This window comes from Vicugna pacos, chromosome 23, assembly GCF_048564905.1.
Source record: "Vicugna pacos chromosome 23, VicPac4, whole genome shotgun sequence".
Taxonomy (NCBI): Eukaryota; Metazoa; Chordata; class Mammalia; order Artiodactyla; family Camelidae; genus Vicugna; species Vicugna pacos.
Window position 1 is genome coordinate 18,987,956 of NC_133009.1, and position 19,087 is coordinate 19,007,042.

Sequence of the window (19,087 nt, forward strand, 5' to 3'; positions counted from 1 at the left end):
CCATGCACTTAATTTTAATGGTGGTCCACATTCCAGGTTCCCATCCAAGGCATTTTTTCTCTAGGGTCTTGCCACCTTCCAATGACATGGTAGCAAGGAGCCAAAATTCAAGTGATTATCATCCCAAATGCTGGACCTAGTCTTCAAAGCCTCCTAGGAGGCATGGGGAAGCATTTGCTCTCACCTACCAGGCTACATGAAGCTGCAAAGAAAGGAAGAGAAACAAAACAAGTTCCCACAATAAAACGGCACAAATGCTCATATCCTGCCATGGTTATTATTAGCTCTAACCATGACTGTAAATTCTGATTGTGTTGTGACAACCATGTGATTAGTCAATCTTTGCTTCCTAGAGGCCACACTAGGCTTGGGAACTAAAAAAGGATGTTAGTCACAATGACACCCAACTCTTTCTCAAGTGCCACTGGTTTTATACTCAGCTTCCTGTCTTTTCCTAAGTATATGGTGAAGGAAGTATTGGTATATAATACTTAACAGTTTTCAAAGAATGAATGAATGAAGAGGAGTGAGTGAATGGAAAAGTCCTATTTAAAAACAAGATTACCTTTAAGGAAGGTGGCTCTTGTCCTGCTCAGCACGTACGTGGGTTTGGCTCTGCAGAGACAGGCTTAAAGAAGACCGAAGCTTAGTGCACTTTCACCTAAACAAAATTCAAGGGAAAGCAGTCAAGCATCGTTTTGGTGGCTCCACAATCGTGAGGGAGCGAGCCTTCCTCAAATGTACTATTATACCATCCTAAATGCAGAGCTTCTACCACATGGTCCCAGGACTGCTCAAATCCCTGCATCTTATCTTCACGTGTATCCAACAGGAAGGAGAAGACCATGCCTCTTTCTCTGAAGATATTTTCCCGAGATGGCACAGAACACTTCCACTCGCATTTCTTTGGCCAGAATTAGACACATAGCCACAAGTAGATGCACAAACATTGACCCAGCTTCTGACACTGATGCAGACCTCACTCACTGGGCACTGAGACCCTCACTTGAGCAGAGGCCACTGGAGGCCACGACCGCAAGGTGGGGACCCATATAGACGGCATAGCTCCCAGACAGCTCAGTGCTTCCTTAACCAGCAAATTCTACATGTCACCAGCCAATCAGCAGCCTCAGACCCTGATTTTCTAATACAAGATGGAAGTAGTACTTACTCTTTTGGCTTTAAAAAACCTACTACATTTCTCATCTCCCAAAACTGATTCCCAGAGTCTAGTATCCATGCTGGAACGGGTTCCTTGCCAGAGAGAACAACTTCCCCACCCTGTGCTCCATCCCAGTGTCTTAGTCTTGATACATATTTTCTTGAACAAATAGAAAGGAAGCTGAGAAAATATATGAATTTTGGTTTTGTCAATCCTGACCTCAGCTAAAAATTAAGATTCTGTCACCATGGAGGAAGGACAGAAGGGATGTTGGGGGACAAATAGCAGTCTATATCACACCCACAAATTGAAGAAGCTGTAATTTAAAGTGAAAAATGACATAAGAACATAACCACCCTGGTACCTCTCCAGCCCCAATTCACTGAAATCTTGAGAGGGTTTTGGGCTTCCTCATGTAATGGCATTGGGCTAGAGGCACTCTTTCCCAGATTCTAAGTGCCTGGATGATCAAGTAACATCTGGGTCTAACTGAGTGATGCCAGTTAGGACACATGCACGTGTCACTACACAGCCCACAACAGCAGCTCATTGAGCCCAAGACATCAGCAAAGCATTCGTTTCTTTAATTCCCCTAAACTACATTCCCCTAAACTACAGTCCAGGAAAAAGAGCACTGGACTTGGAGTCAGTGGTTCTGAACTGAATTAGGAATCAGAGCTCAACCACTCAGCAAGTGATTTCGTGTAGGTACCAGAGCAGAAATAGTAACAGTAGTTAAAGCCTGATGAGATGTTACCATGAACCAAGCACATGCTAGCTACATAATTTATATACATGGATTCTTTATTCTCCACAAAAATCCTCTGATATAGACCATATTGTTATTACCACTTCTCAAACCAAAGGCAACATGAAGGCCTAGAGATTAAGAAATGACCAATGAGACCATTAAAGTAGCACAGTGAGAATTTGAACCCAAGTCTTTGAAAGGCCAGATTTCTTGCTCTTAACTAACTTGACTAACTTATGCTGCTTCTCACAAAGATGAGAAGATGCATGCGGACTTTAAAAATGTCAGGCGTACATGGGCTAAGACACAAATAAACAGTCCATAGTGCCCAGGAGTGTACAGAGTCAGGTGGGTGGGGCAGGCTCCCTAGATGAAGAATGAATGGAAATCAGCCAGGCAGACAAAGGGGGAGAAGTGTCCCAGATCCAGGCGACAGCACATATGACAGCATGGCCTTCATCGACACCAAAGTGTCTGCCGGGCTCCGAGATGTGGTCTCAGTCAGGAAGCAAGGAAGGGGTGCATGGGGAAAGATGTCTCACCCACAGTGAGGACAATATTGCTCAGCAACCCCCAGCAGTCCCTATTATGTCCCACTGACCTGAACTACATCACAAGGCACCAAGAGGAAGGACAGAAAAGCCACCACTGGCTGAAATGAGTCATGAGTCATCCACTGGGGCTGGGCCAATTGCAGCCCTGACAAAACTGGGGTTTTGTTAGCCAAGAAGGAATGGGGCTGTGTGGTGGGGAGGCAGCCAGGAGGTGGGGACCAGGAACCCCTGCTTCTGGATCCTGAGACCTGTGCTGGTCCTTGGCACCAAAGTTAAGGGGGAGGTGAGAACAGCACAGTGAGACGAGTGAGAGGAAGAACTGAAACCAGGCAGTAAGATACTGGAGGTGAGAGCAGAGAGCGCGGGACTCATCAGCGATTCCCAGATGTAGGGCCTGGGTGACTGAGCTGTCAGGGACTTAATTCATCAGGGGGCAGAGGGTCAGGGCTGGAAGGCAGGATAATGATATGTATGGTCTTAGCTCGGGCTGCCGTAGTAAAGGACCACAGACAGGGCAGCTGAAACAACGGAGATGTATTTCTCACAGTTTGGAGGCTGGGAAGTCCAAGGTCAAGGTGCTGGCTGATTTGGTTCTTGGTGAGAGCTTTCTTCTTGACCTGCCCTCTGCTGTGTCCTTACGGGGCTTTCCCTCCGTGTACGTGCAGAGCGCTCCCTCTCTCTCACACTTCATCTCCTTAAAAAAACTTTATACCCATCATTGGTGTCTTATCCTCATGACCTCATCTAACGCAAATTATATCCTAAAGGCCCCAACCCCAAAACCATCACACTGGGGACTAGGGTTTCAGCACGCGAATTTCGAGGTGACACACTCGTTCAGTCCATAACACGCATACAATGATTTTATGACTCAGGAGACATCCTATTGTTTGGGGATTCTTCAGAGACTTTCCCATCTCTTGGTCTGCTGACACATGAAACAATTAAAGCAAGTAAATCACTCTTACATAAGCCTCATATAACAAAACAGTAATTGTCATCATTACGTAAGTCGAAGGCAGTTGGAGTGGCTGCCTGATCCTATTTCCCCAGGGCCTGTGTCCATGCTATGTGATCCTAACCCCGACAGATGAGCTGTGTCATCGTCATATCAATTTCAGTGCCCAGGGGGCCAGGAACCCCACTTCTGGATCCCGAGACCTGTCCTGGTGCCTGCCTTTCTAGAGCTTTTTTGCCTTATTTTGTAGCCCGGTGCAGAGTCGACCAGCAGAGCTGCAATTCTGGCCTGTGTGTGACTCCAGCCCTCCTAGCTTTTCCTCACTCCTTGCAGCCAGTGCACCTGGCAGGTGCTCCTTAAATATTTATGTAATATTTGCCTGACAAACAGAAATTTTTTAATTGTTAATGAGGAGTATTGTGTCAAATAGTTCCTAAAATTTCAGATTGTTTTTCATCCAATTGCAAGACACCAGAAGCTTGAGAAGAATTGTTTTCATCACAGGGAAGAAACTTTTTTTTTTCTTCTTTTAAGCCTTGTTTGAATGGAATAATCTTTGGCCACCATTTCCTCCTCCCCTCCCCAGCATTTGCTGGAGGCAGATGGAGAATCCAAGAGCTGTGGTTCTTTTAAAGGGAGTGGTCTTTCAGCTTTGGGTTGGTCTCTTACATAGAGTTTCCCAGAAAATACATCTGAGACAGACATTTGCTTGGGGGAGGTTTTGGCGTATGTTCCTGTAGCAACACTTCTAAGGGAGTGAAGGAAACAGGACCTGGCAAAGGGATAAGCTGAGCTGTGAGTCACTTGCCTCAAAGGCCTCAGCCAATGGCATGGGAGCTGGAATGGGAACCTTGGAGATGTTCCCAATGGGGGCCAGGAGTCTGGACTTCATAGCCAACATTAACGGGCCACTGGATGTGGGCTGCGCCAGGAAGAATGTGGTGTCTTGGCAGAGGCAACTCTTTTTAGGAGGGAAATTCTTGGGAAAGGGCTGACCTGGGATATGTCCGCGGGCACTGCCTTGACTTGGGGCTCCAGCAGGTGCAGCCTGGATCGGCTGGAGAGCCCTCTGACAATCTGGCCAGGATTCAGTCCAAGATCACATCGTGCTTTTGTTTGTCTTATTCCTTAGTCTTTTAACCTAGAAGAGCTTCTCAGCCTTTCTGTATCTTCTGTAACGTCTTTGAAGAGTTTAGGCCAGTTATTTTATAGAAATATTTAAGCTTGCCTAGTCTTGTCCTTATGATTCGAATTCAGGTTGTATTCTTTTGACTCATAATTTCTTTCCTCTCTTAGCAGGTCCAGCACTTCCCCTGAAGGTTATATTCTTCCTTGGTCTAAGTATTGTCTGGTGGCCAGAATAGGGAAAATGGGTAGATTCTGAAGAAAGAAGATGGTCTCTGCATTGCCTTTAAGCACGAGAGGAACAATAACCCTTAAAAGGGAGGAGCCACTTGCGCAGGCCCAGAAATTCCGATGAGTCTGATTTTTCAAGGTTCCCAAGTGCATTGACCCTTTTTCCTATCCCAGATCTTAGGTTGCCACTCCTTTCCATTTATGGCCTTGACATTGACACAGCAAACTTGTTGGCGCTTTTCTCTGGGCTCCACCCCCATTACACTTAAGTCCTGAGCTTGATTCTCATCTGTTTCTACCCTCTTGCCACAGCAATTGAGCACCTTTCTATGTGTTGCAAAAGGGGTCCTCTGCTTCCACATTTTGTCTAAATTAATGATTAATGACCCTCAGAGGCTCACTGTCTTACTGAAAAACACAGCTGTCCACATCAAGAGCCATCCAGCTTCCTTGCTGTCATAATTACTTCTTCCTCCAACCTCCCTATTGCCTGAGAAACTGCATCTGCCAGTAGGTTCCCTTCCTCCCCTATCCCGTAAATGAAAGTCCTAACAATTCTTCTCCTACAGAATGCCACAGCCATGCCTGCTGCACCTGCCACCGGTGCTGAAGTCCTCACCAATAGTCTGCCAGTGGGTGATGAAATTCCAAACTTCACTTCAAAACCTCTCCTCTGACAACTCCTCAAGCCAACTCTTTTAAGTCAGGTTCACTGGGGAACAGATCCTGAGACAGAGAATTGTATGGAGGTGGTTTATTGGGGAAGAGTCTCAGGAACTACCTCTGTATTGGAACAAAGGGAGCAGGACTGAGTAGAGGGAGAAAGTGAGCTCAGACACCACAGTTCAAGCTCAGCCAGTTGGTTTCACAGGAACCATGGGAGCTGGGCTGGCCCTTCAGAGTTGTCCAAACTGAGGCCAGGTGTCACTGGAGGTAGGCTGCCTACAGGTGGGAGCTTAAAGTCTGGAAGACTGTATTCTTCAGCCAAGGGCAGCTTGTGGAGGGAGACTCAGTTGTGAGGTAGCGAGAGGCAATATATACTCTAAGCAGATGTGGAAATGCCTCTGTCCCAAGGGGGAGAGCCTGGGCAGGATACCACGTTCTCCACTCCAGGGACCCTCACCCTCTTTGTGGCTAAAGGGCTCATTTGCTTGAAAGGCACCTTTAGGATAGAGAAGTAGAGAAAGCCAGCAAGGGGACCAAAGGAATGGCAGGGGAACTTGCCACGTAGGGCTAGCTCCATATTCAAGGTGACAAGGAAAGGGGAGGTCTCAGGAAAGTAGCTGAGGAATACTCAGCACAGTTGTTCTGTCCTAGAACACAGTGTGGGTCACTAGAAGTGGAGGCTGCTCTTGTTCCAACCCTCATGGGGATCTAAATAGACCACGGCACCCTGCCCCAATAAGGACTGGGATGTTTTTAATGAGCTCAAATATTAACAGTAGTGTTCCTGGATTGAAGGATTTCTGATTGTTTTAATGTTGCAAACTGTGTTTATCTGAATTATGAGAACATGTGCTATTTTACAATAATATTTAGATGCTCTGTGCAGATGAGGAAGGGAGAGCTCAGAGCTCTCTGATGTCACCCAGGAAGAAATGTGAGATTAAGTGGAGAGAAGATGACTAGAAGGTAAGATTTGGGCATCATGAGAAAAGGTGATGATTGCTTCCCTGGAGAGTGGTTAGGATGGCCTAGCAATACTTTGACTTTTAAGGGAGTCAAATGACAATAGGACATGATGGAATGGTGGACTGATAGCTTTACAACCGAATTTTGGAGAATGGTACCACTAGCGCCCTTCTAGCTTACTATTTACAAAAAACCCAGGAGGGGACGTTTAATTTGGAGGATATTGTAAAGCTAAAGAGAATAGATAACTATGTATTAGAGGTCAGTAAGCTTGACACAAGCTTGAAAAAATTTGTATCAGTGAGCATTTTTATGTAAAAGCAGTCCCTATTGTGAGAGGGGTTTAGATGACTAATCCACATGATGACTTATACTGTGTAGATTAGTCGTCATAACTTTTGACTAGACTCTTTATTTAAGTAGTTTTTAATTACTTAAGTTATATTTTAATTTTTTACTTATATGGCATTGTATATTATGACCCCAGTTTTCCAAAATTATTCCTATTTATAAAGCTATCAACTCTTGATGGCAATCTGTTTATAGGTTTAACATGACATCTAAATTGATATTCACCTATTGTGAACAATGATAATTTCTAACTAATAAGATTTGTGTTCATCTTTTACCTTTCTTTCTTGTTGTGCTGGGTACATTTTCATGAAGAACAAGGGAATTTTTTGTTTGGTTGGTTGGTTTTTCTCCTTCATAAAGAACATAAGTTATTATTCTTAAAGTTAAGAATTAAAACATTTTTAGTTAAAATGTAATTCAACCTGGACTTCAGTGTCAGACAAAGCTGGGTTCAAATCCTAGATTCATTATAGCCTGGTTATTTGACTACAGACAAGTTCTTTAGCCATCCTCAGCCATCATTTCAAGTGGTAGTCAACCTTGACTACCCACGATGCAGAGTTGCCACAAACCTATACTTTGTAAAAAACAAAGTATATGTGAAGCATAATCAAACAATCTCTGCCTGTATCATCAAAAAGATAAGAAATAACAAGTGTTGGCAAGGATGTGGAAAAAAGGGAATCCTCATGCACTGTTGATGGGAGTGTAAATTTTGTGCAACCATTATGGAAAACAGTATGCAGGTTTCTCAAAAAAACTTAAAGTAGAACTACCATGTGATCCAGCAATTCCATTCCTGGGCATTTACCTGACAAAAAACAAAAACACTAATTCAAAAAAATATATGCACCTCAATGTTCACTGCAGCATTGTTTACAATAGCCAAGACATGGAAGATAGCTGTGCCCGCTGCTCTACAAATGGGTGAAGTAGTGGTGTGTGTGTGTGTATGTGTATAACGAAATATTACTCAGCCATAAAAAAAGAATGAAACCTTCTCTTCTTTGAAAACATGGATGGACTGAGAGGGTATTTTGCTAAGTGAAATAAGTCAGAAAGAGAAAGACAGATTCTGAACAATTTCACTTATATGTGGAATCTAAAAAACAAAACAAATGAACAAATAAAACAGAAACAAACTCACAGATACAGAGAACAACCTGGTGGTTGCCACAGGGTTGTGGGGATGGGCAAAACTGGTGAAGGGCATTGAGAGGTACAAACTTCCAGTTATAAAATAAGTCATAAGGGGTGTAATGTACAGCATAGGAAATTCAGTCAATAATATTGTAATAACTTTGTATGGAGACAGACTTACCATGTGATCATTTCATAACATATAAAAATACTGAATCACCTATCATATACACTATTGAAGGCAATTATACTTCAATTTTTAAAAAAAAAAACTTTACACTATTTAACTGAAAAGTGTTCCTGTATCCACAGCCTACTGTGGATAACACTGGTGTTTTATTTGTTTTTGTTTTTGATAAAAGTTTGTCTGAATGAACATACTTGCCAATCTGTTCTTCTGTTATGACTTGCTATTCTGTATGGTGGTGCTGCTGGGACGCTCCGTGAATTGTTCTGAACTGTATTTCTAAACAATTAAATGTCTCCTTTGATGCCTTCAGTAATAGCAGGATGGAGCCTGATCTAGTCTTGGACCAAGCAGAGCTGGATATTTTTGTCCCTCATGCCAACCCCTACTTCCTCAGTTTTAGCTTGCAATAAAGCACCTCCCAGATCTTTGACCTTCTGCTGCCTTTAGAATAATCTTTATTTTTAAAAAAAGAGAATTCTTGTGTTTAAATAATCTGGGTTAGTTGCCCACATGGTTTTCCTTTTCATACCAATTTTTATTCTTTCTTTCATGTGGGTCTCACATAAAGACCTTTCTTTTATGTGGGTCTCACATAAAGACCAAAGGATCTCTGCTTTTTATAAGCCCAAGACCTGAAAGGCATTACCTAGCAAAACTTTCTAGCCCACAGTGCATCACAATACCCTCTGAGTGATGTAAAAGGATCAAGTCCTATAACTCTGCAGTGAGCCTTTGCAGTTCCTCCAACACCAGGAGGCAGCTAAAGTAACTGCTGTCCTCGGAGGACTGCTTTTAAGAACAAGGAGGCCTCCACCCACTGCAGCCCAAGCAGGTAACAGCTCTATGGTTGTTACTGCTCCTGCCTCTCTCTCCTCTCACTTCGTGATTGTATTACTAAATGGCCGGTTGCACTTTGAATGCTCTAGAGACAAGGAGCTCACAAGCTAAAGAAACTTAGTGGCAAAACATTTTGTAAAGCCAAGAATTCTGTTGAAAAGTGAACAGTCATACCTCTCAACTTTGAATTATTTGAATAGTTTTAGCTCAACTTTTTTTTCTTAGAAATAAGGTATGCTTGTATTAAGGTATCTGACCCTGTGTGATTCAAGAAGACAAAAGCTTCTTTTTCGTTTTTTGAGCTATTGAAAATAGTTGTGTTTTACATTTTGGTTCCAAATTTTTAGTTTAAGTATAAAAGTAGAATTATTTTTCATGTGTTGACTTTGTATCCTGTGATCTTGTTTAAAAAAAAAAAACAGTTGTTGTCTTTAAGAATGTATTTGTAGATTCCTTGAGATTTTCTACACAGACAATTACGTCATTTGTGAACAGGCAGAGTTTTCTTCCTTTCCCATCGGTCTGCCTTTCATTTCACTTTCTTGACGTATTGCACTGAATAGGACTTCCAGGACCACGCTGAGCAGGAGTGGTGAGAGTAATGGTCATGTTTCATTTCTGATGTTAAGAACAAATTAGCCTTTCCGCATTATGATGTTAGCTGTAGGTTTTTACAGATGTTTCCTATCAGGTTGAGGAAGTTCCTTCATGGCTTGCTAAGAAATATTACCATAAATAGGAAGATTTTATCAGGGTTTTGACTATGTTATTGTATTCTGATTTGATCCATAATATATTCTCTAAGACCAAAAAGTTGCTGAGAAAGTTGGCAAAATAAATCTCACATATTTGTTCCTGAAGTCAGCATGTTGAGTTTTAACGTTGAGGAAGTTTGCTGCAAGGTACATCTTTTATTCATTTACCTTAGTTCACCTTCTGAATATCAGCATTATAAAAATTTTTATTATTAAATTTTAATTTCTGTGCCTTGAGGGTATAACCATACTGATTTATGAGACAGCATTAATTAATGGAGGTGGCCAAAATCCTCCTAAGTAAGAGCCATGAAGATGCCTAAATCTTGACTCACTTTTAGGAAGGTATCTTAAGAAATAAATTGAAGAAGATCAAAATATATTCATGTAGATGTTCAGTATGCCCAAAATGTCCAACATTAGGGGACTGGGTTTCATAAATGACGGCACATTCTGTTACTCAATAAATACTTATTACAAGTCTACCACGTGCTGGTTATTATCTTTGGCCCTAGAGATGCAGCAGTGAACACAACAGACAAAGCTCCCTGCCCTCCTGGAGATCCCTCTCTAATGGGAAAGACAAGACAGAAACAGGATACATCAGTAAACATACAGTTTGGCAGAGGACGGTGAAAGTTGCAGAGAAAAATTAAGCATAGGGCACGGATAAGAAGTCCAGGGGTGGGAGTGGAGGAAGTACTATTTTAAACAGAGTGATGGGTGGGTCTCACCAAACAACACAAAAGAACATTAAATATCAGAATTCAGAATTTTTCATGATAAATTGCTACATGAAAACCAAAAAAAAAAAAAAATAGAATGTCTGCTGTGGTTTCAAGTATTTAAGTGTGTGTGTGTGTGTGTGTGTAAATAAATATATATATGTGTGTGTGTGTGTGTATATATGTATGTGTGTATATATGTATATATACACACACACACAGATATATATATAGAGAGAGAGAGAGAGAGAATGAAAATAGTTATTTATGGGTGGTTTTCATATTATTTTACAGCATTATTTACTCTGAGCAGATTGTATTTCAGTTTTAAAAAAAATGTCCAAGGTTTCCTAGGGTTAATATGAAAACCTGAATGAAAGGTAGGATGAAGGTATAGATAGAACTCCTGTTTGCTCTGGAAGAATTTTTTGAAGGAAACATCAGAGGGAGAATCTTCCATTAAGGCATCTTTTAAAACTATACATTTTAAAGAAAATAAAAGTTGCACTGTTCACGGTGCCGAGAACAACAGTTGTGCGATGTTGGTTGTGTGTTCGGACACGAATGCAAGTTTAACATGTGTTCATAATTGTTGCATTCGGATTTGGTATGTGATCCTATTTTTTAAGATTAACTGAAATAAAATGCACTGACATAACTTACTGCAAACTACATTTTCTTACGTGTTCAAGAGATGATAACTAATCACAAAAAAATGTGATTTGGTACTCTATACACATGGTAGAGGCACTCGCTAAAGGTGCAGAATGGCAATGTCACCATTTCCAGAGAAGGTCTTCTGATTATTCTGGAAACTTAGACTTAGACTTAAAGTGGGCTATTAATGTGTTCCTCTGAAAATGTTTTCACCCCATAGCCAAGTCACGGCCACCCAGGACTGGTGTTCCTTATGGTGCTGATTCAGAATTCCTAGGCACTGAGCAATCACTCTCTCATCAAAGGCACACTTGGTGTTGTCTTTGTTAGAAGCACAAATGTCCTGAATATCTTGCATTCTTCTCTCCAGCATGTCACTTTTAGTGAACCCAAATCCCAGCAGTCACCATGTTTTCTGAGTCTAAGCAAGAACTCAATTGTGTTTACTCAGATTTTTCTCTTTTGTTCTTTCTTCCTTTCTTTTTTGTAAATAATAACAGCAGTGATAAAAGTAAAAACACACTTTGTAATAAACAGGCTCTGCTGGATAGCCAAATTGTTCTGTTATAAAATAATCTTGTTTGAAATGTTTCAAGTTGCTTGAAAACACAGAGATGAAATAAAGCAGCCAGCTGGCCTGTGGACAGTAAGTTAACAATTTATAGAAGGGAAGAGAGGGAGGCATCACACTCTTTTCTCCAATTCTTTCTTCCTCCTGGTTACTGCTTGTCTGGGGACGTCCCAGTTTTGTTTTGGCTGAAGGTCTGGGTGCTCCGTGGTTGCTTCAATTTAGTGTAGTCATTAAGATTAATGCTGCTGGAGCCAGAGGGTTCTAACCTTGGTCCCTCGGAAGTTATTTTACTTCTCAGTGCCTCAGTCTTTTGTCAGTAGTGATAACACTTTGTAGGGTGTCTGAGATGCTCTTATGAGTTAACACATTTTCCCTGATACATAATACAAGCTCATAAGCAGAAACTCATATATTGTCCTTTCTCAAGGGTGCTTTTTAGGTTACAAAACACTCACAAATACATTTCTGCATCACTTAACCCTCCAGAAAGATATTGTAATTGTCAATATTTTGCAATCATCAGTCATCAATACTGTAAGGCATTAAGCAAATGCCTTAGTCTGTTCACACTGCTGTGACAAATTACTACAGGCTGAGTGACTCGTAAAGAACAGAAATTTCTTTCTCACAGATCTAGAAGCTTGAAGATGGAGATCGGGGGCCCAGCGTGGTCGGGTTCTGGTGAGACTCCTTCCAGGTTGCAGGCTGCCAACTTCTTGTATCCCCACATGGCAGACAGACGGCCAGGGAGCGCCCTGGGGTCCCTTTCATAGGAGCACTAGTTCCATTCATGAGGGCGCCACACTCATAACGTATTTACAGCCCCAAGGCCCCACCTCCACATACCATCACCTTGGGATTAGGGCTTCAACACAGGAATTTCAACATAGGAAATTCAACATATGAATTGCACACTCAGTTCACTGCAGTGTGGAAATGACTTGCCACAGGTCCAATGTCCTCTGGCTACATCATGTTTATGCAGATCAGAGGCCCAGCTATCTTTGCATATACGTAATATATATGCATAGTACAAAAGTCCTAAGGTGCACAAAAGGTAAACTGTAAAAAAAAGTAAGGCTTTCTCTTGCCTCTGTCCCCCAGGCACTCAGTTTCCTCCCCATTTGTAGACTCTTTCTCAAGTGAATATTTAGACAAGGTTTTCTGGGGCAAGTACTCTCCAGTGGACAGTCAGGTGCAATACGAAATTTTAGACTAGAAACATTATATATTATATGTTCAAATCTGGGGTCAGTATAGAAAACAGAAAGGGTTGGATGTAGATAATGAGGTGCTCACAAAATCATGGGAAGGGCTGGAGGAGCAGGCTCTGGGGAAAGCGCCCAGGAAGCTTCTAGAACACCTTCACAAAACTGACTCATTGTGGAAGCAGCTACATGTGTCCTGATCAGGAAACTACTTCCAAACAAGTGAGTTCAAGAACCTAGTCCCAAAGCCACCAGCACTGCCACTGCAGCCCCCCTCCACATTCACGCTTGAACACCACAACACAGCCTCCAGTGCTGCCTTCAACACTATCGCCTCTCAACACCCTCAAAGTTGGAGATTGGACACTAGCATTTCTGCTGCAGAAAGAGACATACCACATCATCACAGCCTTGCTTGCCAGTAAAACAAAGTCAAAGCAGCAGGACACAGCCTCTGTCTCGTTTTCATCTTCCAAATCTCGCTCAATGACATCTGATTGGAGGACCCTAACTCATTTCCAGAACTCTAGCTGTGAGAGAGTATGAAGACGCAGCGCTTAGCCTGCAAGCCGGTGCAGCAGGAAGGCGCCCTAAGAAGGACGAGGTGGAGGCTAAGTGCCCAACTCACACAGGACTCTTTATTTCTAAGGAAAGGTGTATCTACATGTATTGGCTTATGCTTTCCATTTCTTCTTGCTTCTTTAATAGTCTGTTTCCTTCCTTAAATAGTCTAGCAGAAGCTTTGGATAGTCCTTCTACTTTCAAGACAGACTTCGTAGTACCAGATAGCTCACGCCTGCAAATGTGTGTAAACTTGCAGCATGAATCTTCACTCTAATTTTTTTTTTCCAGAATCCTATCCATCATGGCTGCCATCCGGCTACGAGAATTTTTTGACCGCCGCCCGGGGATCCCACCCAGGTAATGTTCTTCCAGATGAAGATGCCTCTAGAGCTGCAGCAGGGCAGACAGATGACACCTGGGGAACTGGAATTCCTCACCCTGCTGCTCCCTGACTGAGGGAGAAATGCTGCCAGAGATTCTAGTGAAGTTCCTTTGAGTTTAGAGAAAGTAGTAAAAAAAGGAAAAAAATCCCACATTCATGGCAGAATCCAAGCAAACAGGCAATTCCAAATTCCCAAACAATTAGAAGGATAGTGGGTTTTGCTTGGGAAGAGCTCTAGCAAGAAACCCAAGCCCAAATTTCAGAAGGGACCCATTTGCTCTGCTTGGGATAAAACAAACCCCTCCCACACTTTTGCAACATGGGGAGGCAACTGCACAGACGGAAACTAAGCAGAGTTTCACTCTTTCCCCAAGATCATCGATGGCCCAAGAATAAAACTCCTAGACATGTTTTAGTGTGCTAAATTCAACTTTCTGAGAGATACTGGGTAACAGTCTTAAATTCTAACCCCACCCTCCCTTCACCACTGGCTGTGGGGTCTTGCAAGGATTGGGAAGCTGTGGAATTGGGGCAGAAACGCTCACACAGCAAGTGACTTTGGGGTCAACCTCCCGCAGCCATATTGACTTTGTGATTTTGACCAAGCTTCATGTTTATTTCAGTATTTAGTTATTTTTAACAATGTTTAGTCAACAAAGATAAGTCCTTTTGCTTCCAGAAGTCACCGGAGGGGTGAAGGAAGGATGCTCCATTCCTAGATGCTTCAAGAGCCCTCTTAGAGAAAGCAGAGCACCTCTTCTTCCCTCCCTGTAACTCACATGTCGTGGGAGCAGGGTGGAGAGGAACAGGGATGGGTTCCACTATTTCCTGACTTCTGCCTCCCTACAAGTCCTCGGTCTTCCTGTGTGTGTTTGGCGTCTGTTTTGTCCACTGTTGGGCCTCTTTAACTGTGGTCTCATCTCCTGGGGAAAATGGAAACAAACCTTCATTGGCTGCTGCTGCCTGGAGTCAGAGTCCCGGGCCTGGCCCAAGCCTGGCAGTGGGGAGTCAGAGCGGGAGACGGCCCACTGTGCATGCACATGACCCTCCACCTGCAGTGCTCACAGTAGGGAGGATCTCTGTCCACTTTCTGTGCCTTTCCTGCCTTTGCAACAGTAGTGGGACCAAGCCTTCAGCAAGTTCCTCGGTTCTGCCCCCAGGATCTGTCTCCCATCGAATGCTTTTCTCCACCTCTACTGCCACCACTGGATCCAAACCACCATTGCCTCGTCCCCGTTCATCTACAACCATCGCCACTCTTGTCCTCCTACTATAATTCTCCAGAGTGAGCGCCATAAAACGCAAATGGGATCAAAGTCTTCTGTGGCACAAAGCTCTGCAACCATTTCATTCTGCATGAAACCCAAACCTGTGGCCAGGGCCAGCAAAGCCCTACATGAACTGGCCCTGCCTGGCTCTCCAGTCTTCTCTTAGCTCCAGCCCCACTGTCTTTCTTCCTTCCACAGGCCACACTCTCTTACCCCTTGGGGCTTCTGGTCTCGTTCCTTCTCCCTGGCTCACTGCCTTCCCCACCATCTCCTGCAGCCATACTCTGCTTACCTAGCCCCCTTCCACCCTTGCGGCTCAGCTCTGCTGTCAGCTCCCAGAGGGCAGATGGGGCCACCCTGACCATCCCGGCCGGGGGAGGTCTTCTCCTTCTGCCCCACTCTCTACCTTCATTATTCTCTATCTCACACCCTTTTTGGTTTCCTTTTGTGACTCTGGTCACAGCTTCCAATTATTTTGTGTTTATTTCCTGTCTGCCTCACCTCCTGGAATAATAGTTAACACTTGTGCAGCTCTTACTGGCAAGCACTGTTCTAAGTGCATATTAACTCATTTAATCTTCACAGCGACTGAGAGGAAACTGAGGCACAGAGTGAGAAAGTAACCGTCCTGAGATTACATAGTAGGAAACTGGCAGAGGTAGGGTTTGAACCCACTAGTCCAGCGCCAACACCTGCACTCTTGGTCACTGCCCTTGACACCTCTGGGTCAACCCCAAGGGCAGGGCTTGTTTGTCTGTCCACACCCCGCCGGCGTAGGCCACTTTCCCTAGCAGACTGCCACATTTGGTAGGTCCTTTGTGCACATTTGTTGGAAAAATAAAAATGAATGAATCAATGAGAAAAACTCATTTCTGTCATGTCTTTGCGGTTTGGCCTCCTGGGGACTGACAGTACCTGCAGAAGGCCTGCCCTCTGCTGCTCCTCTCTGGAAGCATTTATCCTGTTCATCCTTGAGTGCCTAACCCTTGGGCTAGAGGAGGGAAAACTGGATTACAAACCAGTAGGGGGCACCTAATAAAATTAAATATGAAACGGTTCACAAGTAGCATTGACCACACTAAAGTCTCATAATAAGAAATATATCAGATGCAAATTTTATTACCCCTGTCGCTCAGGGGCAAGGCTGAGTTCTGGGCTGGTTGGTGGAGCCCAGGATGCTCCTTGAAAAGATCACTTCAGTTGGACTAAACCCAGTGTGGTGTGGAAGATAATGGATGTGGAATTCATGTCAGACTGAAATGGATTTTTAAAACACCGACTGAAGCAGTCTGTGAGAGATCAGGGGGCAGCTGTGGGCGTCAGACCTTCCTGCCTTGAAGGACAGCAACATCTAACACGTAGGCGATACTTTCGTCCCCAAGGACGTTTACACATGACTTGTTGACTCTCATGCAATCATCATGAGATAGCATCACCCCCACTTTACTGGTGAGGAAACTGGGGCTCCCCTCTTCCTTGAGGAGACACTGTGGTGCCAGTAGAGACTGGGGGATGAGAGCATGGGGATGCTGGTCTCCCACCTTCTGTGCTTATTAGCCCATGTCTTGGTAAGCTACTTATTCCCCTGAGCCTCCATTTCCTGAGTGGTACAGCACTCACTGCATGCTATATATTGGTTAAGGAATATGGCTTTTATTACCAGATGGTGAACTCTCAGGTGGAAAGGCAATATTCACCGTCACTGCGTCCCTAGCTAGCACACTGCAGACACTTCAGAGCCTGAAATAAGTTTTAGTGTTTGATTAAATTGAGAGCAGCTTCTGGTTACACTGCCATGTCTGCTTCTCCTCCTATTCCTTTGGTACCGGACACCTACTTCCTGTCTGCCTATGAGTGAGGCATCAGAGTTCACGCAAAAATAACACTGAACTCTTCGGAAGTCAGCGCACAAACCCAGAGATGGCTCTGGCTGTGACGTGGAGTTTAGGAAACTGGGTTTGATTCATGCTTCCGGCGTTTATCAGCGGGTGATAGAAAGTCCACTTAATTTCTCTGAGCCTCAGTCTCCTCTTCTGTAAGGAGGTGTTGATCATGTTTCCCTGGCAAGGCGACTGTAAGAAGGAGATGAGATCATCTCTGTAAAGACGCTTTGTAATGCAGGAGGCCCGACGCAGATGTAACGGCTGCATCATTAGGGTAGCACGGGCCACCTCAGGCCCTTGAGGGATGACCACTCCTGACCCCTGCTGTGCTACTGGATTTTGTCTGGGCTAAGCCCGTATCCTGCTCCGGTTACATTCACCCCACCAGGGGACAGGTTTGCTCTTGTCTGGACTGAACGTATCACCTCAAAGAGCCAAGTTGTCAGGGACTGGTAAACACTGTGCGGTGGAATCAGGCGCACCTGGACTCCTGCTCCCACCCAAGGAGAAGGAAAGGCCTTTCTACAGCTGCTTCAGGGACCTTGAAAGCCAAGTCAATAAAATGGTCTAGAACACCCACCTGCGTACACACTTTCCTCTCTCTCCCCTCCAAAACCTCCCAAGAGAGACGCCTGGGGACTTCAGGCAGGGCGTGTTACCTGGTGCTGGAGAACGGCTTCCATTCTCAAAACAGCGTGTACATCCTGCTTCCAAGGAGCGGTGCCTGCGTCAGCCCTTGGATTCAGCAGGTACTTCTTATACCCACCCCAGTGAAGAACCCACAGTCAAAGCACAGCCCAGTTCAAACTGGACAGCAGCTGTGGGAAACCAGTCACTCTGGAGCTCCAGCTGGAAGCCTAGCAAAGCAGAACATGCCTGTTGGGTAATCTTTCCAAGGTGGGGCTCAGAAACTGGATGGGGGCCCGAGAAAGCTGTGTCTCCTACTCCCAGGACGTCAGAAACGTCATTTGTTCCCCATTATGGTGCCAGTTCCTCTTTCTTCTTCTGTCTTAATCCCCTACTGCTATTTACTATTCAGGGCTCAGTCATATTAGCCCAGCCACTGGGCAGGCCCAGACAGCCTGTGGTTTTTCTGAAAATCTGAGCTCCCCGAGGTCCTGTTTGAATAGACAGACAGACCCACCCTGCTTACAGCACTTGCCTTCCATGCTAGCTCGATAGCAAGGTCCTCCCTGGCCCCCACACACACTCCTCTGATCCCAACTTTGTCCAAGTCTTGACTTCTATAATTCCCTCCCCCTCCCGTTTACTTGCCAAACCCTAGACACCCTTCCCTTGTGCTTCATTGACCCTTTATTTTAAATTTGTTTGAGGAGAGGCAAAGTAATTAGGCTTATTTATTTGCTTTTTAATGGAGGTACTGAGGATTGAACCCAGGACCTTGTGCATGCTAAGCATGCGCTCTATCACTGAGCTGCACCCTCCTCCTCCCATTGACCCTTCATTCAGATCACTATTTCCGCACATGAAGAGCATCATGAGGTCAAGGACTGCTTCTCAGTCAGTTTCGAATCTGCGAACCTCACACATGCAGGAAACATTATGTACATTCAATAAATGCTGTTTGGCCGGGAGGCATAGTTTAAGTTCCAGGCATCATCAAAACTATGTATTTGGCGAGCTACTTCATGCAAAACTACATACTACTTCCTACTGACCCTTCCCCTTGAATTCTTATGACACTTACTAAGCGCTCAGAATCTGCGGAAGGAAGGTGCCGGAAGATCTCACATACCACAAACGCTATAGTCATCCTCTCGACAGGTCTCACCTTCCCATGTTCCCTCTCCTGGAAAACAGCAGCGCTCTGCCCAACACCTGATGCCTCCGCCTTGTCTTGGACCCTTCCTTCCTTTTCACCCTCCTTCCTCCCTCCTGATAGCAGCCTCAGTCAGTCCTCTCCTCCCTACCACAAAGTTCCAAGTTTCCCACGTCCCACATGCATCACTACCACTGCCTCCCAAACCAGTCTTCCTACTTCCGGTCAGATTGTCCTCAGATTTGTTTTCCACGCTGCCACTGGCCAAATCTTTCTTTAAACAGTTGCCTTACATGATTAATCTTCTTAAAAATCTTGCAGAAATTTCCTATCTCCTACATCAGTGGTTTTTCAACCTTT

The 19,087-nt window shown here is 44.2% G+C and overlaps 1 protein-coding gene and 1 long non-coding RNA gene across 2 annotated transcripts in view; one reads left to right on the top strand and one right to left on the bottom strand.

The window, feature by feature from the left end:
• LOC116285237 (uncharacterized) lies at nt 1-17,859 on the bottom strand. Its single transcript, XR_012063539.1, has 3 exons — nt 17,607-17,859; nt 566-661; nt 1-202 (listed from the first exon to the last, which is right to left on the bottom strand). It is a non-coding gene; the product is annotated as an uncharacterized lncRNA (long non-coding RNA).
• SPMIP3 (sperm microtubule inner protein 3) overlaps nt 8,841-19,087 on the top strand; it is a 23,402-nt gene continuing 13,155 nt past the window's right edge. Inside the window, exons 1-2 of the mRNA XM_006198808.3 lie at nt 8,841-8,929; nt 13,703-13,771. Of these exons, the coding sequence (XP_006198870.1) occupies nt 13,716-13,771 (56 nt within the window). The 5' untranslated portion in view covers nt 8,841-8,929; nt 13,703-13,715. The remainder of the gene's footprint in view (nt 8,930-13,702; nt 13,772-19,087) is intronic.